The sequence below is a fragment of the Myotis lucifugus genome, unplaced genomic scaffold (assembly GCF_000147115.1).
Source record: "Myotis lucifugus unplaced genomic scaffold, Myoluc2.0 scaffold_17, whole genome shotgun sequence".
NCBI lineage: Eukaryota > Metazoa > Chordata > Mammalia > Chiroptera > Vespertilionidae > Myotis > Myotis lucifugus.
Genome location: NW_005871065.1, coordinates 2,951,901 through 2,978,284, shown reverse-complemented (window position 1 = coordinate 2,978,284; position 26,384 = coordinate 2,951,901). Strand labels below are relative to the sequence as shown.

General features: G+C 33.3%; 1 protein-coding gene across 1 annotated transcript in view; it reads left to right on the top strand.

Annotated features, from left to right (window-relative positions):
- The window catches only part of CSMD3 (CUB and Sushi multiple domains 3), an 831,991-nt gene that overhangs the window by 316,116 nt on the left and 489,491 nt on the right, over positions 1–26,384 (top strand). Inside the window, 2 exon segments of the mRNA XM_006085310.3 lie at positions 10,349–10,426; positions 17,586–17,673. Of these exon segments, the coding sequence (XP_006085372.1) occupies positions 10,349–10,426; positions 17,586–17,673 (166 nt within the window).

Below are 26,384 nucleotides of genomic sequence, written 5' to 3'. Positions count from 1 at the left end.
GATAGGAAATGAAACTGGTTTTGTGTATAACTGACTTCTGCAAATGGTTATCAGACTTAATCATTTACCTTTGAATCATATGGTCACTGTGAATGTGATGCTTGTGACTTTTAAATCTTTTCCCTTTTAAAAATATTTTGAAGGGGCTAGACATTCTATTTGTGCTCAGAGCTGGTGCCAGAGCTGACTCCTCTGCCTTTTGGAGTATGAAGAAATGGTCCTATGTCAGAGACATTTTTATCTTGTTCAGAATTATTTCAGGGCATTTTCACCCACTTTTGCAACAAGCTGCTTCCCTTGCATGTAGTGTTCTAGAACATATGGCTGCCCTGCTGTGCACAGTGTGAAATCACAATTAAGCTTTAAAATTTTAGGAATAGCAGAGGCTTCATATGTGGCAGAAGAGCATGGTGTTAGATTTGGGGCGCATTGCATAGAATATTTTTCTCTTCATAATTACACCGTATTCTAAGTTATGGGCTATAGTTTTTAGTGTTGATGCTTGATTTTTCTTTGTTTAAAATAGTCTTCAAATGACATTTCTTTGCAATACCAAATGAGATTAACATGACAGAAATTCCTAGATTGTTTTTATCCAGAGCTCATAGAGGTTCAAACATTTTTCTTTTATTTGGCTTACATAAAGGACACATAGTTCATCAACTCTCCTGAACTTTCCCATTAGAAAGGAATGCAGGCAATGACGATTTACTTAAAAGACTATATGATGATTTGAATTTCATGTAATAGTTGGCTTGTGCTATGCCTTTTTATTTAATTTGTTCACACTTTTTAATATAAGTATTAAAAGGCTACAAGCCATGCATAAAACTTGGCATTATCTGTACATAATCAATGACATAATCAATATTTTTATTCAATATTATATTTAATTAGTAAAGTTGGTTCTGTTCTATATTAAGTAAACATGCTGAAGGTCAGATATTGTTGACTACTTAACTTTTGACATTAATTTGCCTTGAAAAGAAGAAATGAGGACAGGGTACACTAATCCCATCTATTTGTGGTTTTCTAGGATATGCACTTGGGAGTTTGATTGAATATGTACAGTGTTGGTATACAGTCAGGTGGTGGTACAAATGCTAGGATTGAAATTTCAGAGTCAATGAATGAACATGTTTTGCTAAAATACATATGTAAGACTTGAATTCTACTTAGCCCTTCTCTATTTTTATATCTGTAGAAAGGAGAGAAATTATCCCATTCTGAGTAGACAATTGGCATAGAGTACCTATACTAAGAAAGACATTCAATAAATGATACTGCCCCCTTGTGGCAATTTTACGATAAAAGTATGTTCTCCTTATATAAAAATCTCATAAGGTAAAATATATTTAAACAAAGAAAATAGCACATAATTTTAAATATCTTTGGTATCTGATTTTCTTAGAAATAAAGTAGTTTAATGTAATTTTTAGAAAATTATAGAAACAACTAATATATACAGTTCTAGCTACTACTATTTATATTCAACTCATGTACAAGTTATATTAATGTGTTGCATTCAGTTCATCTTGAGTTTCTATTAGCCCCATATTTTTTCTTGCCATTTTTACCCTTAATTCAGTTACTCTAAACTTCAGTATATCCAACTCACTTGACTTTCCTTTTACCTACTTTTTTTCTTGTGAATTATCTATGCTTCTTGGGGGGATGGTTTCTAGAAAAGAGCAAATATGTGTGATATAGATCTTCAAAACATTTCCTAGGAAACAAACCACCATGTTAGGATGATGAGTACTAGCCACCTATAATCTTACTTGAAAATAATCTTTTGAAGATTATAAGAATGGTTATAGGTAAATTAAGAGATGTTGTTTAATATAGTTCCTAAAAATTCAAGTCTCTAATGATTTCCATGTAACCGTGGTACTAGTATATCCATCAGAGTCCCTTTGGAAACAGTGGAACAAGAGCTACTTCAAGGAGGGTTTACTTACAAGAGGATTATTTCTAAATGAATGGATGTAAAGGAATCACAAGGGATCATGCTATAACCTAGAGTAGTAGCAGCCAGGCTGTTATCATTCCCAACCCATTGGGATGAAAGTAGAGTGATGTTGGACAAAGATATATATATATATATATATTTTCTGGCTTGAGAGGACTCATTACCTTCCGTGAAGGGTCCTAGTCAATACCTGTCAATGTAATGATGAGGGACACAGTGAAATAATCTTACATTCTTCCCACTCTCCATCCTCCTGCTAGAATTCCCCAAGGGATAAGGGAGTCTGTTCATAGAGTCTGCTTCACAAACTTAAGTGTTAATACGAATCACCTGGGGATCTTGTTAAGCCATAAAGTCTAATTCTGTAGGCCTAGGGGGTGGGGGATTTGATTGTCCCTGTTTCTAATAAGCCCCCAGGTGATGCCAGTGCTGCTAGTGCAGTGTCACTGTTTGCGTAGCAGGATGTAGTCTATTCATACCAACCTGCTGTACAAAGAACAAGGAGGAGAATAGGTCTAGAAAGGAATATGGGCAATATAGAACATAGATGGGTTAAGACACATGCCTTGCTGTCTTCAGTAGCCATGAATTTAGCAGTATATCCCTGCATCAAATACAGCTATGAGAGTCATCTACACTTGTTTTAAATAGAATCTAGGTAATGATACCAAACTTCTAGTGAAGAACTTGAAAAAAGTATAATAATCCAAAGTCAGAAGGGGTGAGGGAATATTATTATGCATTGAAGTAATTTTTCTGGATTTTTATTTAAAATTTCTTGGTGTACCAATAAAATTTCTAATGGAAGAATGTATTCCACTGCCCTGACTCTGATGATATTCATTATCTGTGGTCACTATTATTTAAGCAGTTACTTGTTTCCCAATTAGTGTTGTGCTAGAAAGCATTCTAGTGTACATATGTAGTCTCTGAATTTGAGTGTAAAAGAAGTATGTGACATACAATTACTTCATTTATTTGTAGTAAGAATTTTTAAAATTAGGCATTTAGGTATGTTTTGGTTGTAGAGATAGTATGAGGACTTTTGCCTAATCTTCATAATTCTCTTAAGGCATCCATGTGAAAACAAGGGACATACTAAGTATCCCCCCAAAAAATGTTAGTCATTTTTCATGTTACGTTTTATAGTGAAATTATCTTTGGTAAAAGTGACTCGTAAAAAACACACATAGAAATGATAAAGCAAACAAAACCATTTCTGTTCAAAAGAATATGACATATCAAAATAAAAAAGGGCCTACAGAAGTGAATGGAGGGGGACCTTCATATTTAACTGGAGGACTAAAGATAATAAAAATGTTTATTTGAAACTGTGAGAAAGTGAGAATTAAAACAATTAGATTAAAAGTCTCAGACAGTCTTCAAAAGTGTTAAAAGTGTCTGTGAATCTATCAATGGTAACTCTTGCTATGTAGACATTTTATTTGCTTATTGTAAGAATTCACAAAGAGAATATAAAGCCCCCACATTTTTCATCCTGACATTTTACAACACACCATAACTGCAAGACCTGTTACGCCAAGTATTGCAGGTACATCTGCTGGTATCTACATAAGTATGATGGATTCCTGAATTTGTTTCATTTCTGAGAGGAAAAAAGCCTATATAAAAATTTTAGAATGTTCATTTAAATATTAGTTTTGTGATTTTTCAAAGAGTTATTTATTCCATCCACTTTCTCTTAAATAAAAAGTAACAAAACCAATTCAATCTTCATTTGTAAAAATTAACAATTTGATTTTATAAAATGTGATGTCTTTTAAAACTCATCACTTTGTTTAGTTTTCCAAGCAAAAAAAAAAAAAAATACTTATTTTTTTAATCTAAAGTGGTCAAAAAATAAGGTTCCAAAGATTTAGGTTCTGGGCTGACTAGACACAAACTTTGAGACCAGGTAACTTCATAATATTCTTTTATAAAAGTGAAAATAGGCCTGTTACACGAATACCTAAAAATATGCTGAATATGCATATGTTCACAAAACCTGATATAATTTAAAGACGTTTCTTTATATTCATACAAAATTACTATTTTGACCAATGGATTTGGGAGATTTCTAATTTTATATACAAAATAAAATTTATGCCAGGCCATGGTAGCTCAGTGGTTGAGCATCGACCTATGAACCAGGAAGTCACAGGTCCATTTCTGGTCAGGACACTTGCCAGGGTTGTGGGCTCTATCCTCAGTAGCGGGTATGCAGGAGGAAGCCACTCAAATGCTTCTCTCTCATCATTGATGTTTCTATCTCTCTCCCACTTGCTTCCTCTATGAAATCAATAAGAATATATAATCAAGTTAGAAATCCAGGGAAAGTTTCTACACAATGAAAATGACAACACAAAATAATTGGAAAAAGTTGTGTATATTACACAACCAATTGGAAAGGCCTCAGAAACTAACTATATCTTAAAACTGTAGCTGATAATAGCAATAATAAAAATAACATTTACTGAACTCTTGCTATTCACTGATTCCTAGAATTTATTGTAGAATTTAAGTATAATGCTAGAATATATAATTGTGATTTTTTTCAACTAAAAATCATGCATCTCATAAATTTTATATTTACATTTTATATTTATACATTATATAGCAAGAATAAATGCTAGCCACAAATCAGAATTTTAGCATAAATAGAAGTTAGGACTTAAGAAAATATTGGAGTATATGAGCCATATTACTTTTCTCTAGTGATTTTTTGAAAAAGGAGACTATATTACATTTTAAATAATTATAAAATTGAATGCACATCATTTCTTGCTAAATTTAGCAAAATTTAAATGTGAGAAAATTTTGGATCTTGCATATCTCTAACATGTAAGTTTGTACAATTTAATTTTTTAGTGCTTTTGAGCATTAGTTGTACCGCTACTTTTCTCATCAAATGATGGCTGGTATTTGTTGAAAGAATTATAAAGCAAATATCAGTTTATCAGAAATTTGTATAGAGTGGTAAACTTTATGTGAAGGATGGTAAAGCACTCACCACAGGAATACTAGCTAGCTTTTACTCTGTGTCCGTATAGTTTCTTGATCTTTCTTCATCTAAGGATAATAGGGAAGCAGTGACCAAATAGTAGCCTCCATGATAAATATGTTCTAAAGAACTGTTTTGGTTGAAGCATATGAAGAAAGCTTAGTCTAATATAATGCAGCATATTGTATGTGGAAGCAGATAGAAGTTTGGATGTCATAGAGTTTGTTTCATTTTGAATAATGATTTTTAAATAAAAATTTAACATGAAATGAGTTTATTATTTATTAATTTATTTAGAAATAACACCTTAAAATGTGCTTTTAAAATTTCTAATGCAATTGATATTAATAAATATAAGCCGCGTAAATAAGAAAAAAAAACAAAGCAAAAGAATTGTTTTGTTTTGGCAGTATAGGATATAAGAAAAAGTGTTAAATTGTAATGTTTTTAAGCCCATAACAGGGACCCACCATTTATTTTATTTTATTTTATTTTTTAATATATTTTATTGATTTTTTACAGAGAGGAAGGGAGAGGGATAGAGAGATAGAAACATTGATGAGAGAGAAACATCAATCAGCTGCCTCCTGCACACCTCCCGCTGGGGATGTGCCCGCAACCAAGGTACATGCCCTTGACCGGAATCGACCCTGGGACCCTTCAGTCCGCAGGCCGGCGCTCTATCCACTGAGCAAAACTGGTTAGGGCCACCATTTATTTTTTTAAAAAAATGATGAAAACTATCCTCCTAACAGTCACATACTTTTGTAATCGCTAAACACATTTTAAACTTTGAGATAGAATTGAGAATTCTGATTATATTTATCTTTCCTTCTTCCTTTGGTTCAAATTCTACACCTGAATACTTAGTGGTAAATGAAAATCTCTTAAATAAAACAGAAAAATTAAACAGTGTACCCTGTGTATTATGAGACTAGAACACAGGTCTTCCAACTCTTAATCTAGTGGTGGAAATGCCACAAATAACGCAATGGGTTTTAACATTATACTGACCTATGTTGGAATTACTAGTTAGTGAGTCAGTAATATATTACATTTCTTGTTACCAATTTAAACAAATCTGTCAGTAGTGACATGTGCCATATTTTCAAATTCAAATACACATTAGTTTTAATAACTAAAATGAAAACTAAAAATCATTATATCACTATAGTTTATTGAGTATAAATATAGAGATAAAATAATAATTCAAGATAACAAGTAGGGGTTATTCATCCAGCTTTCATGATATCAAGTGCAGTGGGAGAGAAAGGTATTATTGTCCATTTGAAAAGTTAACAACAAAAAAAAGACAAGATACAAACCACTTTCTAAAAAAATTATTTTTCAGAAAAGTTATGATCTGATTTAATCACACATTTGTAATGTAGCTATTGCCACTTGCAAGATAAGTTATTGTAAAAATAAATACTACAAATTTGAAAGGTTAAGGTAATAAAATGAATATTGCATTGCATTCTATTTCTCTTTATTTGTGTTAGAATATCATCTAAGTAGGAAATGAAAGGGGTTGGGGATGTTCTAATAACATTTACTAAATAATGCCATAATAAATAAAGGTCTGCCAGACCTTTCCCCACATTATAAAATACTTCTATTATGCTAAAAAAATCATGTCAAACCTAACAAGCAGTGAATACAATAAACAAAAATGCTTAGCATTTGAAAACAAGAAAACAAAGGAAGTGGAGGCTTGTGCATGTCTGTCTTGCATTTAATGAATTTTATTAAATAATTATTAGAACATACATAGTTTCTATGGTTTTAAAAATAGCTGTGAATATAAAAATGCTTCACCTTGAACATTCTTTATCAGTTCCTCCCTTCCTAATTCATGGTTAGTAAAGAAAATTCTTTCCCAAAAAATGCCTTTGTTAAATGAGCCAGAATTTACACTATTGAATTTATTTATTCAATCATACACTCATGCAAGTACCTCACATGTACAATACTATTCCCTTGTTTCAAAAGTTTTTCCAAATATGTGGTGATGGAAGATGATTTGACTTTGGGTGATGGGCCCACAATGGAAGACACAGATCACATTCATAAAAATGTGCACTTAAAACTTATCTGATCTTATTAACCTATGTCTCCTCAATATATTTAATTTTTAAAAATGTAAATAGTACACTGGAAGAAATTGAAACATAAAAGACCACAGCATACTTTAATTTATCTTTATGATAAAATAAATTTTAAATGCTTATTATTGAAATATAACTATTAAAAATATAATTTTAATTTTATGTTTAATAGGATTTATAGAAGCCCTAATTGCTTGATCACATGTCAATATTTAAGGTATATGCTGTGTAATACACAATAGAATTTACATTTTTATAGCATACACTTCAGATTTAACATTTCATTGATACATGACTTAGAGCAGGGTCTTGCAATTGGTAATTGAAATATTCATCCTTTTATATATGTGTTCTATTGAAATTATAAAAGCATCCTAAGTATGGATATATCATTTAACATTTAAAATTTTTGTGAATTTAAACTTTGTTATTTTCAATTTACTCCTTATTGTCTCTTACAATAGATATTCTCTTGGCCTTCTATCTTCTGCATTTGTATTACAATATTTATAATTTTTACTTTCAAAAGTATTGATTTTTCTTTTCAATTTAAATTGACAAATGCTTTATAAAGAAAACATATAAGGTTAAGTCCTATTTCAAACTTTTTGGACCGAGGTGACACCTTCTTAGCTAGGTGTCCCTAACCTCACCCAACCAAATATTCAAGTTTAGACGTAAGTACATCACAGAAACGTACCCTTTCTACACACACACACACACACAGACACAGCTTTTGTGGTGTTCAATATCTCTTATTCCTAGTAACAGCATTATCCAGCTGAGTTCTTTGACTATATGGACTTTATTTCTGTGGGCTTACAATCTTTTTAAAATTTTTATTTGTTTTGTTTTTAGAATCACAGATTTATGTTGAAACTACCATGAAATCTTTAGACTCATTTGCAATACTTAAATCTTAAAATGAAGAAAAAAGTAGAGGTAGAATTCCTACTTATAATACATTTTTGAATTGGCAGAAACGACAATTATGCTTCAAAATACAAAATGCAAATTTTGTTAAAAGGAATTTTAAGACAGCTAGAACATTCACAAATGGCAGAAACAAAATTTAGAGCAGTCGAAAACTCCAGTAGAACTAAACTTTAGCTTACCATAAGGGTGGGTGTGAGGAAGAGAGTTACAACTAAAAGCACAACTTGAGAGAGTTGTAGTCATTTTTACAGTATAAATAAAGGGTCATAAATTATCTCAAAACTGTAAAGAGACTGAGCAGTCCTCTGATCATAGCTTCTTATTTTTAAGAGAAGAAACCAAGCTCTGGCCTGCGTGCTCAGTGGTTAGAGTATGAGTCCCTGTGCACCAAAGGGTCTGTCAGGGGCAGGTATATGGTTGGTTTTATCCAGCCTGGTTGGAGATTGGCCTGTTGGGGTGCTTGCAGGAGGCTACCAATTGGTGTCCCTCCCTCCCTCCCTCTCTCCCTCCTCCATCCCTTTTTCCCACCCTTCTTCCCTCCCTCCTAGTCTCTCTAAAAAATCAATTGGAAAAATATTAGTGGGTGAAGATTAACAAAAACAAAAGAAAGAAAGAAAGAAAGAAAGAAAGAAAGAAAGAAAGAAAGAAAGAAAGAAAGGAAGGAAGGAAGGAAGGAAGGAAGGAAGGAAGGAAGGAAGGAAGGAAGGAAGGAAGGAAGGAAGGAAGGAAGGAAGGAAGAAAAAATAAAAAGAGATCAAGGTAAAAAGGCAGATTTTTGTCTAAAACCACACAACTAATATTTGCTAAGAATCAGGCCTGTCTCTCTTTTTTTAATCCTCACTTGAGGATAGTCCCCCTCCCCCATTGATTTCTAGAGAGTAGAAGGGAGGGAGAGAGGGAGAGAGGGAGAGAGAGACATCCATGAGAACAATCAATTGGTTTCCCCCCACACAGAGGGATAAAACCTGCCACCACTTGTCCTTTACCAGGAATCAAACCTGTGACCCTCTGGTTCCCTGGGCCAACACTCTAACTATGAAGCCAAACCAGCCAGGGCAAGAATCAGGTCTCTTTAAAATTCTGCTCCAGGGATCATTTTCCTCTTTTAAAAAAAGTAGTGTGGATAGATAGTTATTTGTATATTCCAGGAGCCCATCAGATCCTGTTTCTACCTTTCTACTTTTGAAAATATTAACAAGAAAAAAATCATAAACTGTTAAAAACCAATAAAATATCCATAATTGGGTAAAATGAAAAAGTGCAATTAGTGAAATGGTCATTTTAAACTAACAAAAAACAGTTTTGTGTTTCTCAAATTCATGGCATGAATAAAACCTAATTGCCTACTTTTTCCCATTACTACCTATAAGCCTCATAAAGAGCAATATGTAAAAAATTCTAAGTTATAACTGAGGAAGTTAACGATATCCCTCGCATACTTGCTCATGCTGTATTTTTTTTAAAGAAAATGATTGATATTTAAATATCTTGTTAGATAAAATTGCATAACTTTTAATTAGTGGGGTTTTAATTAAATAGATTTTATTTTACTTGGTGTCATTAAAATTTTAAATAGTCTTCCGAACTATGGTTTATCAATTTTAAAAATGATATAGCAACTTTAATCAAATAATTTTTACTTAAAAGGAAACGATTCTTTTTTTTCATCCAAAATACTTTAAAAAATGTTTTTAGAAAAAGAGTAGTAGACATTTTAGATGAACTCCAAGTAGCGGTAATTCAGTTTCACAAATTTTAAACAGTATGGACTAATATCAATCATATTGTCAAAACCAATGACTATGAAAGGAAATGGTTATTGGTAGAAATGTTAAAATATATTTTAATTTTTCAAGTTATGCCATTTAATAAATGTGTCCTGACATTTTAGTTAGGCTAAATTACCTAAAAATGCATTAGTTTATTTTAAAGACCAAGTTCATTAAATTCTTCACACTTTTATGTCTCAGTATTTTAATTTTTCCAGTTTGATACATAAAATTTGAAGAATTCAAGTGGTTTATGATAAAGTATTAATGTTTTGCTCTCATAAAAACCTTGAATAGTATAAAAAATACCTCCATGTATATGCAGGATTCTCCCCATAGAACACTTAAAAATCCTTCTTTACTGCTTGGTATTTTACTATTTAGTGATTATATTGCTAATTTTTCTTTTCTAAATTTTTCTTCTGGGTACCCTATACTAAGCTTAAGAAAGCAGTTTTTTTTTTTTAACTTGCATAAATCCATGCTAACAAAATTTGTTAACTTGAATTTCATTTTAAAATTGTATATCCTGATACATGTTTTTGTTTGTTTTCTTAAATAGTGAAAAAGGCCATAGATTTTAAATCTAGAGGATTTAAATTGTTTCCAGGGAAAGACAACAGCAACAAGTTTTCTATCTGTGAGTGTACCCCTTTTTTTGTTACTTTCTCTAGTGCAAGAGTGAAGTTTGTGATGTCTGTGTTGTTTGTGTGTGTTTTATAAGTTTGTATATTTACCAAATTAACTGCATTAATATCTATATAACATGCATGATGATTAGTCAGTAACTTACTGTATTTAAATGTATATTGAGTTAATGGATTAATATGATACACTCCCAAGCTCAGCTTATTTCAAAAGGTAAATAAACTCTTTTGATTTAGTATGTTGATAATACTCTAGTTTTGTAATTCCAGGATATGAGATTTAAAAGAAGAAAAAGAGTGAAATTTCTCAAATCAGAGGTTTCTTGTAGGAATTTTTGTTTGATCATATCTAAATTTCAACAAAATTACTTTTCTAAGGAAAGGCATTAATAACAAATTTTTATTTAAGGAAAAAATATATACTTAATTTGAATTTAAATATCCAAACCTTTTAACTCAATAGTCTTTTGGGAATTAATTATGATGTTCATCCATGAATCTTATTATGAGTCACTAAATGAGTGCATTTATTTACATTACTATACATAAACATAAAATATTTTAGGAGAGGTATGCATTTTTGTAGTATAAATCAATAGCAGTTTGTAGAAATCCCTGCCTTGCTGTTTATACAGATAGATATTATAAATTTTGAAAGAAGTCATTTATGACACAGCATCTGACTTCTACAATAACATGTTGGTAGTAAATAAGATTAGTTATGATAAATAATGTGTTATTTTAACAAGACTATTTTTTTAGGATTGTTTTTTATTTATTTCCAAATCATCTGATAAAATGAGTTTGACACTATTTCTTTAAATATTCATTGATTATAGTTCCAACAAAAAGTACCTACATGTTTATTGCTTTCTATATATAACAGACAGTGACACAAATTGAGCAGTTCCATCAATTATCTAGAAATAAATTTGGAACCTGTATGTTATAAAAACATTTTTAAGTGTCATAATTTTAAAATGTGTTTTCTATATTATGTTAGATTTGAAAATATTAAACCAAAAATGGCAGATATCTGTTGTTGGAAATTCTTTATCAAATTGGATTATCTGTTAGAACAACACTAATCAGTTTATTTTAAAGTCTTTAGCTATATAATTACGGTTTTTGTTACATATTTGGGTTTCAATCGTATTTTCAAGATTGATATGTCAGTGTTTAAGGAAAACGAATAGTGCAATAGTATTTTCATTGATTATTTGATACATTTTGGAAAGTAAGACATTTTCCTAGAATAGGAAATATAAACAGAACAAGTTGGATATAATTATTCTGACATATCAAATTTCATCATGTCAATGGGAAATAAAAGTTAAATGTTTGCAGTGTTAAATAATAGTTTTACTACCTTTATTTCTAACATTTTGTCTGGCCAATATAATTATTTTGGAATTATTGGTGGAATTATAAGACATGACTATTCACCTTTTCCTCATTTTGGCTACACTGTTATTTTATCTGCTACCTGCTTTATACTTTTATATATCCTAGAAAATTCAAGTTATTTATACTAAAATATATTAGATTTATTAAGACATTAATATGTATGTAACTCTGTATACTTGGTATATTGCCTTAGTAGGCATATATATTTTGTTCATTGTTTTTGTACATGGGTTATGAAGGTGATCAAGAAAGGAAACAGACATAACAGTATTTGGGGGTTATGGGGGTGACCTGAATTAAAAAAATTCTTTAAAGAATATTTGCTTTAAAATTGTCAATAAATTTAATAGGCCAAAAAACGTTAATATGAAACAAAAGAGTTAATTTACTTAATAAATTTATAACAGATTTTGTACTTCTCTATTGAATTTTATGTGAGAAGAAAAACTCTTGTACTTATTTTTATTTTTTGATATAAATAATCCCGCTTTAATCAAAACAAATTATGCCAAATTTTTAAAGTCACAAAATAACAAGCCGCTATTTTACATTTTATTTTAGTATAATTTTTATCTAATACTTAATCGCTACTTTCAAAAATATATTCTCTATGGCTGTTTAAAGAAAAAGATTATATTTCAATTTTATCATTATTATATATCTGTTATCAAATAAGCATTTGGGGCTTCATTTCTTTGAGATCATTTATTTAACACGGGACCAAATAATTTTAAAAGGAGGCATTTTTATATGACACTTTCAAGTGAAAAAAAAAAAAGTAAAGCTTGTGGTATTTGTAAAAACAATAAATTCTGTTACTGGAACTGCCAGAAATGAGCAAAATTGTGCAGGACACGAACTACACATACTGCCAATGCATGTCTTTCCATAACAGCACCTGTAAAGTTGATCAAGAAACAAATTAATAAGAGGTTCAGAAAGCTGCAGGTAGTCCTCCTGGGGAGCATTTGGTTGTTTGGATGGCTAATTCTGATTTTTCTTCTAACTTTAGTGAGTGAAATTAAATAGTCTATATTCCTCCTTTGTTATTCTTCTTCAAAAAGAGTACGTTTGCTGAGAAAGGAAAATTATATATACAAGTTCTTATACTTAAAAATGTGGGATTTTGTGAACTAGAAATCTTGCCAAATTTTCTACTAAGTTCTAGAATATTCAGGTGTAATAATAAAATGTGAGCTTCCTATAATGCGTCATTTTGTTTATTTTTTTTCATCTTCTTCAAATCCATACTTTCATTCATTCCACAATTCTATTTGAGCTACTTCTCCATTACAGCACCATGCTAGAAGGTAAAAGAGTGAATGTGTAATACTTTAAGCAATAAAACAATTAAAAAAATAAAAAATAAAAAGACATAAAAAAGAGTGAATGAATAAAGTACAGTCTCATATAACAATTTATAAATACATATAATAAAGACACTTCAATGTTATAAGAAATGACAATTTATTTGATTTTAAAATGCTATCAATTTTGTCCTTTCTTTTGCCACAAATGTCTGGGGATAAAGGACTCATGTTGAAATATTGATAATAGTAATAAAACACTTAAACATCAGAACAAAAGGGTATGCCTCATAGTAATGCTCTTTTCAACAGGCAGCACCCTGTTCATGTATTTCAACTTTTAAACAATACTCATGTTCTTACCATTTTGCAAGAAATAAACTGATCAACCACCCAGCCAGTGTGGCTCAATGGTTGAGCATTGACCTATGAACCAGGAGATCATGGTCTTCTCAAGTCAGGGTACATGCCTGGGTTGCAGGTTCAATCCCCAGTAGGGAGTGTGTCGTAGGCAGCTGATCAATGATTCTCTCTCATCACTGATGTTTCTATCTCTCTCTCTCCCTCTCCCTTTCTCTCTGAAATAAATAAAAATATATTTTTTAAAAGTGACCACTCTGTTCAGTTACCTAAATAGCATTATGTAGTGGAAGCAGCTGATTAAGTGAATGCTAACTTCATTTGAATGTCTTGGCATCACTATCTATGGGTAATTATAAATTTCTAAATATCAGATAAATAAGTGATTATACATTTTCTTTATTTTTATTTTAAATGTTTTTAATCAATGAACATTAAATACATGTATCATGCAGAAGGTTTCCCGTTATCTTTGCATTTTAAATTGGGAAGTCATTTCCATATAGCAGATGTTCAAAAACACAATTGTTCTAAAGCACAATCCCAAATAGACACAAATAATTAAAATCATAAAATCTGGGATTAACTAAGTGAAAATGGTGAAAGTAATATCTATGCTTTGCTTTTTAAGAGAAAATGTCTAGAAAGTGTTTTCAGTTTTAATAAATGATGCTGTTTTGTCCTGGTGAGATTTCTAGACAATATATAGGGCTCAAGAGTTAAAAGTAAAATTTCTTGAATCAATCTACTAAGGTTTAAACCTAGACTAAAGCATTAATTAACATTATGACTTTGAAACATTTCTAACTTCTCCATGCCCCAGTTTTCTCAGCTGAAGGAAGTGTATAATATTAGTAGATACTCTTAAGATTGTTGTGAAGAGTAAATGAGTTGATACACGTAAAATAGATGTAGAATAGTTTCTGATGCATAGTTAGTGCTATGTACGTGTTTTAGCTATTATAAAAATGTATACAACCCCGGCTTGCTTTTTGAGGCAATAATGACAAAGAAATGGAAAAATATGTTTTATTATTTTTTATTTCTAATGTGTTGATAAAGTACTTCTAGATTATCAACACATATAATCTTTTATATATTGTAATATAATGTTATCTATTATAATATAATAGAGTAGGTAAGTATAGTCATACCACTTATTTTCTTCTCTATCTCATGCTAAAAATTTTTTTTTGCAATAAAGGAAGATGCTTATTCTTATAAAATATATAATTATTTTTATAAAAGCCATTTAAAGATATAAAAGATAGTGCTTCCCATAGAAAATACTTGACTCATTGAAAATCATATACAAGGATACAGTCATTAATCATACAACTAGGACATATTTACTGTTATTAAGTCCTTTTAGGCATGTGGGTATATTAAAATAATTATAAGTCTTCCAACTATATTTATCAGCGATATACTATTGTGTGCCTATGACTAAAGAATGTGAAAGTACTCTTATATAATATGATAAAATAACTTTAAAATTAACTCTACATTTTTCATGATATATAAAAAGAGGGATGTGAATAATCTGAAAAAAATGAAAGATTGTATTTTGTAAAAAGTAGTACATGATATGAGTCTTGAAAATTAAATAGGATTTTGACAAAGTGGAAGGAAAGGAAAACATGGAGATATGGAGAAAGAACAAAGCATAGAATAAGCAAGGCTAACCACTTTTGTCACTTGGAGACATTTCTGACCTGTTGGATATTATAACAAGTAAAATTGCAGAATGATAAAGAATCTGTTGCTCTTGAATTATGGATGTGTCTTGATGACCAGTGAGAAATACAATTAATATACTAGAAATTCAGAATAATAGAATTGAACAGTAATAAAAACTTTGTTTGAGGAAGTTCAGTCCTCAAATAAGATGGATTGGAGCTGAGTAATAATGGAATCACAAAAGCATCCTGGTCAGGTTGCTTAGAGCATGCACATGAGATGACAATAAGAATTTTTATTTTATTACTTTTAATATTTGATTGATTTTTTACAGAGAGGAAGGGAGAGGGATAGAGAGTTAGAAACATCGATGAGAGAGAAACTTCAATCAGCTGCCTCCTGCACACCCCCTACTGGGGATGTGCCCACAACCAAGGTACATGCCCTTGACCAGAATCGAACCTGGGACCCTTCAGTCTGCAGGCCGACGCTCTATCCACTGAGCCAAACCAGTTAGGGCTAGAATTTTGTTGGTTTAGTAAGTCATTGAAGGAACAAGAAAGGAACTTGGAAAAGATGGCAAAATTATACATTGAAAGTCATAAGCAAAGGTAATTTTTCAAGCTGTGAGGGAAATATAAACTATAGATAACTATTGGTCAGTGCCTTTGAGTTTGTCCACTATATGTGATATTAACAAAAGTAACAGAATAGACACACACACACACACACACACACACACACACAATAAAACAAAAAACCAAAGACAGGTAAAATGGAATTAAATAGGAAGTCAACAGACCAAGGCAACATACATATCACATGCTTTGCATGGACCAATGAACATGTAATAAAGTCAGCAATAAGAGTATTGTTGGGCTATGGCTATTTAGGCAAGTGATTTTTTATAGAATAAAGGATACAGAAGTAAAGTTTAATATCTAATTGAAAATATGTCAGCATTATTAGAGACATAAATGTTGGGCCATCATCTGACAATTATCTTGCTATTTGATAAATCAATTTAAGCACATTGACTAGTCTGAGCTAAATGATGCAGGGATCCAGTGGTTCTCAACATTGACTTTACATTAGAATCACTTTGAGGTTTATTACAAAATAAAAACAAACAAAATTGATGCCAGGTCCTGCCGTAGATTAAATATGTTAGAGTATTTAGAGGTAGAAGTAGCCATCTTTATTCTTTAAAGAAAGCTCCACAGTGATTTTAATCCATTGTGTAAGATGAGAACCATTACAAGGTTTATATATATTTTTTTCTTTTCTGAAATCTCTGCTGAAAGATACTATTCTTTTCTTTTTACAAAAATTAATTGAATTTATTGGATTGATATTAGCTAATAAAATTATATAGGTTTCAAGTGCACAATTCTATAATACTTCATCTTTATATTGCATTGGGTGTTGACCACCCAAGCAGATAAATTCATGAAGAGCAAAATAGAAGTTATTCTCGAGTTTATTATACAATTGAATTTATGAAATGATATCAGTCAGATATTTCAGACCTATTTGGTTTTATAATATTTCCATTAAAATATCTATCTTAGGAATTTATGCAATGTGGTCACATTCACTGAACATATTAATTAATATTTCACTAACTGGGTGTTCTGAAGAAACTATTGAAAATGTGTACAATGGCTAAGTAAAACATAGTCATGAAAATTGCTAGAGGATATGTCATTATTTTTGCTTTTCAGCATTATATTATAACTAGAGGCCCAGGGCACAAAATTTATGCAAGGGGCTTGACCCTCACAGCCCCTGTGACTTCACTTGGCCCTTGCAGCCCCGGCTTCGTCTGGAAGGTTGTCCGGAAGGACGGCCAGTCTAATTAACATATTACATTTTTATTATTACAGATTCTAGGCTTTGCTTAGTAATTTGCCCCATAGTTTTATTTTGGCATTTGTAGCTTAAATTAATAATTTTAAACTTTTTTCATAATATCTTATTTTTCTATTGCACCTTTAGAAATAATAGGTATCCATCCACATTACACTGTTATAATTGGTTATGACTTCTTTACTGCAAATAATTAATGGAAACTCTGTTATTGATGCCCTGGGAATGCATATACAGAGATTTCACAATTTAATGGTAATTAAAAATAAATTGTTAACTGTTGATGTATTAATATCATAATAGTATGTCATTTAGAATATGACCATCAAACTTAATTATTTTAGGTATATAAATAGAAAAATTGGTTTTGTATTCATTACTAGATTATAGAATTATATTTTGACTTTCGATATTTAACCTGTAATGACAAAATGCAGGAATGTATTTTATGTAATTTTTAAAATTAATATCCTTACTTTTCTAATTATATAGGTTTTGATTCTTTTTTTTTCTCTTTTCTGTGTTACAGTAAATGAGGGAGGTATTAAAACAGCTTCCAATTTATGTCCAGATCCAGGGGAACCAGAAAATGGGAAGAGAGTTGGATCAGATTTTAGGTAATATTTAATTGTTTATTTCATTATTTTGTTAAAGTTTATTTTAATTAAAATATAATTGATGTGTTACTATTAATACTATTTTATTATTTTAAAGTATCAAATGAAACATTAAAGAGCACTTTTGGAGTTTAAGTGATTAATTTCTCATCATGTACTAAGGGGAATGATGGGATTTGGATTTGAAAGACGTGAGTTTGAATCTGAGTTCTCCTGCTTATTAGTTGTCTGATATTGGGTAAGTCATTCACTTTTGTTTGTCTGAATTGCCTTCTATGCAACACGTAAATCAAATCTACCACATGTGGTGATGAGTTTGAAACGAGGTACTGCCTGTGAAACCTTCCTGCAAACAGTTTATATGTATTTTTTGGAAGTAAACATGAATATGTTTTATCACCATCTTAAAATAGTATTAATTTTGTTAGTTTTAAATTAAGTTACTAACAACCTGGAGCATGTATATTTATGGTAGCCATTATTTTACATTACTAACAAATAATATTTTTTAAATCTTGAATTTTCAGTTGTCCTCTGATTATAGCATTTTACAAATAAAAATGTTTTAAAAATCTGTAAAATACTAAATGATACTAAGTGACTTACTAAAATCAATTAAATTCTCAGCTTCGATAAATAAAATTTATAGTTTATAGACTACAAAATGGTAAGCATTTACATGCATCTTTTTTTATTAAAAATTCCCAGCATGTATTTATTTAGCCCCTCTTTACAAGTGAGAAAATTGACCATCTGTTTACCCAGCTAATAACTTGACGAAACTGAGATTTGAACTCATTACTTCCTGAATCTAAAACCTTTTAGTCACTATATTACATTATATTTTGAAGGCAAACGTCATTCAAATCCCATCTTCGCCATAAACTATCTTGTCTTCTCCAAGAGTTTATGTCCTCATATCCTTGAAGGGAAGATTACATGAGATAAGTTATGTGTGGTAGAAATCATAGATCTTAAAACAAGTACTCAATGCTAGCTGCTATTATAGTATGCTATAAAATGACTTTCATTAATGCTAATATTTACTTAGCTCCATTATTTGCAAAAATATATGGTTTATTGGAAGTCAAATTATTTTAAAAACAATACAGTGAGTTAAATAACATTAAGTATAGTGGATTTCAAGTCTTAAGATCATCTTTCAATTATGTTTCAAGCACCATCATAGATATTAGGCTTCAAAATCCCACACAGGACTACATTATAATATGGTCATCATCATTTAAGAATGTTCCTGACCAGCATGGCTCAGTGGTTGAGCATCAACCTATGTATGAACCAGGAAGTCATGGTCTGATTCCCGGACAGGGTACATGCCTGGGTGGGGGCCTTGATCCCCAGTGAGGGGCATGTGAGAAGCAGCCAATTTATGGTTCTCTCTCATCATTGATGTTTCTATCTCTCTCTCCCTCTCCCTTCCTCTCTGAAATTAAAAAAAATATATGTATATTTAAAACAAGAATGTATGAAATGTTATAGAAGCACAGACAAGGTATGGTGTTTTGGAGACTAGGAGATAAGGGTCACAAAATGGTAACATTGAACTGGTTCTAAAGGATTACTAGAATCTGGTATAGATAGGAAGAGAAATTCAGAAAAAGAAATATATTCTTTATTTCTTTATGTATTGTGTGTCCATTATGTACCTGGCCTTGTACTAGAAACTGATAGAACAGACATAATACATGCCTTCCATAGTTCTTACAATTTAAAGGCAGAAAATAAGAAAAAATGAACACATGCAGATGTAATCACAAATTTATAAGTGCTTTTTTTTAAAAAATATATTTTATTGATTTTCCACAGAGAGGAAGGGAGAGAGATAGAGAGTTAGAAACATCGATGAGAGAGAAACATCGATCAGCCGCCTCCTGCACATCTCCCACTGGGGATGTGCCCGCAACCCAGGTACATGCCCTTGACCGGAATCGAACCTGGGACCCTTCAGTCCGCAGGCCGACGCTCTATCCACTGAGCCAAACCGGTTTCGGCTATAAGTGCTTTAAAGTAAAAAAGAAATATTAAAACTGTGTTCTATGAGAGAGAGAGAATAAAAATGTCAAGGTCGGAGCCCACCCAATTTAAGAAGGTCCCACTCTCATATTTACTGGAATAATTTCCCCCCATATTTTGTTTATATATATCCATTCTTTGATGGACATTTTTTAAAATTGTTGACACTATTACAGATGTCCTTCATTTTCCCCACCTTTGCCCACCTCCACCCAGGCTCACCCCCCTTCCCTGGTCTTCGCCAGACAAGGAAGGGAGATCCTCAGAGTGAGGAAGAGCTTAATTAGCTGTTCCAGGAAAGTAAAGATCAGAGAGTCTAAAAGCATCGAATGAAGTTGAGGAGATGAGAGGGAAACCGGATCTCTTTTGCAGAGGAAGCTAATTGGCATTCATTCAGCCTAATGAATTAAAGATTTTTTAAACAGTGTTTTTATAATGTGGGAGCTAATATTTAAAAATCAACGGAGTTCTCTCTCTCTCTCTCTCTCTCTCTCTCTCTCTCTCTCTCTCTCGGCACACACACACACACACACACACACACACACACACACAGTTTTTGCACTGTTAGACTTAGCAACTGAAACAACTGTATGTTCATGTTAACATCTGGTACAACCAGTGAACAGCTGCTCTCTTTGGGCTGAGAAAGCTTTTTCTGCTTCACCATGGTCACCCCTAGGCTACTTCATTCATTTAGGGCACCTACCTATTATGGGAAGTTGTAAAGAGTTGTAAGAGGGTGGCCTAGCGCAGCTTATATTTTCAGTTGGTCATGCTTTATATTTTAGATAGATGGATTCAAGGAAAGAGAAGTTTTAGTTAAAAGGCTACTGAAGTAGTCTGGGTGTAAGATGGTGGAGACTTGGACTCCAGTGGTGATGACAGTAAACTGAACGGATTTAAGATACATTTTGAAGTTAAAATTCTCAGTATTTGATGACAATTTGATGTAGAAAGTAAGAAAAACAAAAAAATAATGGAGATACCTTTTTTTCAGCTTAAACAAGGTTAAAATGAAAATCCAGAGGTTTGAGGAGAAAAATCAAGAGTTCGGTTTTGATATTGTAAACTTTAAGTGATTTAAATATTTTCAAGTGGGAATATTAAGTTTGTAGTTGAACATAATTGATATTCAGAGATTGTAGGGAATCATCGGCATTAGATATTGTAAAGAATATTAAATCAACATGAGTTGATTCCATTAATTAGATAATGTAGGAAGATAGGAGAATCTATGACATAGTCCCAAAAAATCTATGCTATTTGATTATTTGATGGAATACAAGGAGCAATCAAATTATGCTTATGAGTGGCAAGAAAATGGTAGTGAGTGGAGCAAGAGAAGGAACTGCTAGTTTCAGCTCGATCCCTGCAGGCCAGGCTGAGAGACCCCACCAGTGCATGAATCTATGCACTGGGCCTCTAGTATACATATAAGATCTTTGGTTAATCTCTTACCACCCTCTCCCCTACCCACTTCTCTCTGAGATTCATCAGTCTGTTCCAAGTTTCCATGCCTGTGCATTGAGCATCTGCCCCTTGGTGGTCAGTGTGCGTTATAGCTACAGGTCGAATGGTCACTTAGGCTTTTATACATATACTAGAGGCCCAGTGCACAAAAATTTGTGCACTCGGGGGTAGGGGGTCCCTCAGCCCGGCCTGTGCCCTCTAGCAGTCTGGGACCCCTCGGGGGTGACACTTGCTGGCTTAGGCCTGCTCCCCAGGGGATTGGGCCTAAGATGGCAATCAGACATCTCTCTGGCATCCCGGCAACCCTTGGGGGATGCCCACTTGCCAGCAGGGAGCAGACCTAAGCTGCAGTCAAACATCCTTAGTACTGCTGAGGAGGCAAGAGAGGCTCCCACCACCACCGCTGTGCTGGCAGCCATCAGCGTGGTTTGTGGCTGAGCAGAGCTCCCCCTGTGGGAGTGCACTGACTACCAGGGGACAGCTCCTGCATTGAGCATCTGCCCCCTGGTGGTCAGTCTGTGTCATAGTGACCAGTCATTCCTAGTCATTCTGCTGTTAGAGTCAGTTTGCATATTACCCTTTTACTATATAAGATAGAGGCCTGGTGCACCAGTGGGGGCCAGCTGGTTTGCCCTGAAGGGTGTCCTGGATCAGGGTGAGGGTCCCGCTTGGGTGCCTGGCCAGCCTGGATGAGGGGATGATGGCTGTTTGCAGTTGGTCACACCCCTTCAGGGTGGGGGTCCCCACTGGGGTGCCTGGCCAGTCTGGGTGAGGGGCTGAGGGCCATTTTCAGGCTGGCAGGTGACTGAAGCTCCCAACCTCTTCTTTTTTTCTTTTATTCTGGGGTTTATTTACCTTCTATGGCTGTCACTGGAGCTGAGAGCTGGCTTTAGCTCTGAGGCCGGCTCCAGCTTGAGGTCTTGGCTGCTGAAAGCAGGAATCTAGGGTTTGTTTGGGTTCTATAATTGCAACATTGTTTCGGTCCTTCTTGCTCCAGCTCTGACGGCTGAAAGCAGGTTTCTGGGGATTGTTTAGCTTCTATAAATGCAACATTGTTTCTTAGACTGCAGCTCAGAGGCTGGCAAGGCAGGCGGGGAACCTTGGCTCCCTCCATCACTGGAGCAAGCAAGCCTCCTGTTCGCTTCAGCTGCCTGGCTGCTGGCCGCCATCTTGGTTGGCAGTTAATTTGCATATCACCCTGGTTAGCCAATGGGAAGCATGTCGGAGGTATGGTTAATTACCATGTTTGTCTATTATTGTATAGGATATATATAAATATGCATAACCCATGGGCACAGACAATAGTGTAATGAAGGCCTGGGGTGGGGTGGGAACCAGGTGGAGGGGACAATGAAATGGGACAAAAATGGGAGACTTGTAATATTCTCAACAATAAAGATAAATAAAAACAAAACAAAAAGACCTTCCTAATTTAAGCCACTATCATCTCCCTTGAACCATTAAGACAGCACTAAATTATCTGTCTACTACTCTTGCTATCTATGATGCATTCACCAGAGATCAGTCAGAGTGATTTTTTCAAAACACAGATCTGATCAATTCTCTGCTTAAAATCCCCTAATAACGTCCCCTTTGGACTTAGAATAAAATTGATACTCTTAAAAGTAGTCCTTATAGAACCTGCTCTGTTTTTCCCTCACTGAGCCCATTTTGGATTATTTTCCTCATATCCCACTCTGATCCAGCCATCCTGGCCTCTTTTTTGTTTTTGAAACATATCTAGCTTATTCCTACTTGGGGCCCCTCTGGCAGATGCCTATTCCAGTAATGTCTCTTTGTTATTAAGATGTCAGATTAAATGCAACCTCCCTAACAAGTCATTTTTTATTAACTTTATTTTTTATTGTTGACACTATACAGACGACGACATTTTCCCCTCCTTTGCCCACCTCCACCCAGTCTCCACCCTCAACCCCTTTCCCTGTGGCCATCACCACACTGTTGTCTGTGCCCATGGGTTGGTTATGCATATAGGTTCTTTGGATAATCCTTTCACCTTCTTTCATCCAGGCCCCCTTCCTCACCCCCTCTGATAGCTGTCCGTCTGTTCCATGCATCCATGCCTGTTTCTATTTTGTTTGTCAGTTTATTGTGTTCATTAGTTTCCTCTAGCCAAGATCTGGAAAGAGCTAGAAAGTCTTTTCTGACCCCTTTAGACATTTCTCACTCTATCTTTGATATTTTCTCTCTATAGTATTTGTTATGGGATACTGTTCTACTTGTTTATTCATTTGTTTGCTATCTCTGTGCTGATCCCTGACCTGATTGCTCTCGAATTCACTCTAGACCTTCCCTGCTCTGCTGTCTATCATGGGAGAGTTAGGGAATGAGCCTTGTAGTTTCCTAGGCTTCTTGCTGACTTTGACCAGTCACAGACACTAGCTGGAAACTGAAAGATGTAAAATAGGGTGAATCCAGGCTCATCTCCTTCTCTCTCTCTGCCTTGGAGGCTCCTGGACATGGCAGGCTCAACAGTAATTTTACTTAAAACACACACACACACACACACACACACACACACACACACACACACACCAAAAACAAAAACCAACACCAAAACTAACAACAACAAATAAATCCATCCCCTGAGTTCTAGTCACACTAATCTCTGAGTACAGGCTGTGTTTTAAGTGCCCCTGCTCTTTCATTGCCTAACTACAACCAATGTCTTGTATTAAATTGCCTCCCTTGGAAAGGCCTAATGTGATTTCTATTTTGCATTTGGATCTTCACTGATAGAGTGTGTCTATCCCCACTGGAATGCAAACTCAATGAGAACAGAACCCGCCCTGTCTGGTTTATCTATTTATTGGCATGCTTATAATGTGTGGTTTAAAAAAGAAAACTTTTCTTTTTGGCCTAGACCCAGAGATTAAGATAGTTGCACCTAGCTTAATGAGTTCAACCTTTTTAAAGTATACAAAACAAGCTTTTATCAAATCATATTTTAGAATTATAAAATCTCATATTAGATAAAAGTTTCAAGTAGTTTTTTTCAGTGAGCCTAAGTATACAATTTCTCTATTCTTTTTTCCAAAGTACTTAGAATCAAAGGATAAAAAAGAGGGCAGAGTCTAACACTGAGCTAGGTCTACAAACATTACAGTTATTCAATTTAATGAACATTTACTACATGCCTACAATGTGTCAGACATATCAATTGCTACAGATACAAAGATAAAAAGGGAATATTTGATTGTATAGAAAAAAAGTTTATGATATACTCTGATGTGAAATTACAGATTTTCAGGGTGAGGGTGGGCCATAGGCAGAAACACAGAGCTCTGTAAACCATACTATTGTTGAATGTAAGTACAAAGTAGAGAGGTAGATACAGCCCATGAAGGAGATTGCCAAGTAGACAATGGATTTGGATTTATTCCCAACTGATGGAATAACACCATGATTTACACTTTACAAATACTATTTAATTTTAAACAAAAAAAGGGAAAGGCAAAATTGTATGTCATAAGGTAACTTGTTAAACTCTTTTACATAAATATTACAAATAAGGGAATAACCAGTGACCATTTTACAAATGATTATTTTTTCCAAATAACAAGAATTGTAGAAGAAGTTCTTTCTGGCACAAATTCAGCTCCTCAGTAATGACAATTAGGCCTGAGCTACTTGCTATCTTTTAAAACATTTTTCTTTATAATTCTTTGTATATTAGTTTTGAATCTTGTGCTGAATGTCTCATGATGGTGAAATGGCTACTATTCCTCTTGTTCCAGATATCAATCCTCCAAATATCAAAACTAAGAGTAAAGAGTTTTCTCTTTCTGAGAACTTAGCTGATGTGGCTCACTTGGTTGGGTGTCATTCCAAGCACCAAAAGGTTGCTGGTTCCATTCCTGGTGATAGCACATGCCTGGGTTGCCAGATTGATCCCCAGTAGGGGGCGTGCAGGAGGCAGCAGAGGGATATATTGCTCACCCAGCAATGTTTCTCTCTCTCTCCCTCTCTAGAAATCAATGAAAAATCTTTAAAAACAATAGCAACAAACAACTATGAAATATTTGAGGTATATTTGTTTTGGTGAATTTACTTTAATAAAAAGGAGATTGATGCATGGAATGTTACAGCTATAATGCAACTAGAGACAATCAAATCCAATCTACTTGAAATTTTCCTTGATGAGCTATCATGTCGATAAACTGATTTTGAAAAATTGAGTTTATTTTATATGAGAGGCTTAATATGGCAGTTGCAACTTAATATGCCAAATTTTCTTTACTAACATATACAATAATTTATTATTAATTGTCAACATCTCTATATAGGTTGGAGATACAAATATTACATGTGATAGTTAGTGTTCAATCTTAGTTGTCCTTCCAATCTGTAAAACATTGAACGTTCACAAACAATGAGGTAGTTGCTCTGTGTATTCCTCTTTGCACTTTAAATATCACACACAAAATGACTTGCATAGTTTTATTTCTTTGGTGAGAGAATAATTGGTATTTGTAACTGTTACAGGAGTAGATCAAATGGGATCTTATGTAGGAGAGTGCTTTGTAAAAGAATCCCCTATTCAAATATTAATTCTTAATATTCTTTTCAAAAATTTATTCTAAGATTTTAAAAAAGTGATCACCTTGGATATTTTATAACATTGTGTTTGACAAGGTTCAGTTGATCTGTGCCTCTGGAATATCTTCTTACTTTGACTTTAACTCTTTAAACTTCCACTTAAATTGCTTTTTTCCACTAACTGCCAGTCTTAAACACAGGTGGCAGTCATTGGGGGGGGGGGTTACAGTTAATTGGTTACAAATATTAAAATACCAAAGTTTTATAATTATTGAAACTGAAAAAATTAGGGACAAATAAGGTTGTCATCATTTCATTTCTAAGTTCATGCTAATATGGGGAAGAGGAGTGGAATAGCACTGGGTACAGACAGAACTAATACCATGTGCAAGTATATAATGGTTATTTGTGCTGATGCAAGGCATATTTTATGGATGCCCACCTGTGAACTTCAAGACAGCTCACTGTGGAAACCATTAAGAAGCTTTGCATCCTAATACCACAGGAATAATACTTTTCAGACATTACTTTTCTTGCTAATTTTATTTTACATTTTGATTTGTAGGGATTATATAATCAGGTTATAATTCCTAATTGCATAAACCACTCTCTGTCCTATGGTTATAACAACAAAAATGGTGTGAAAC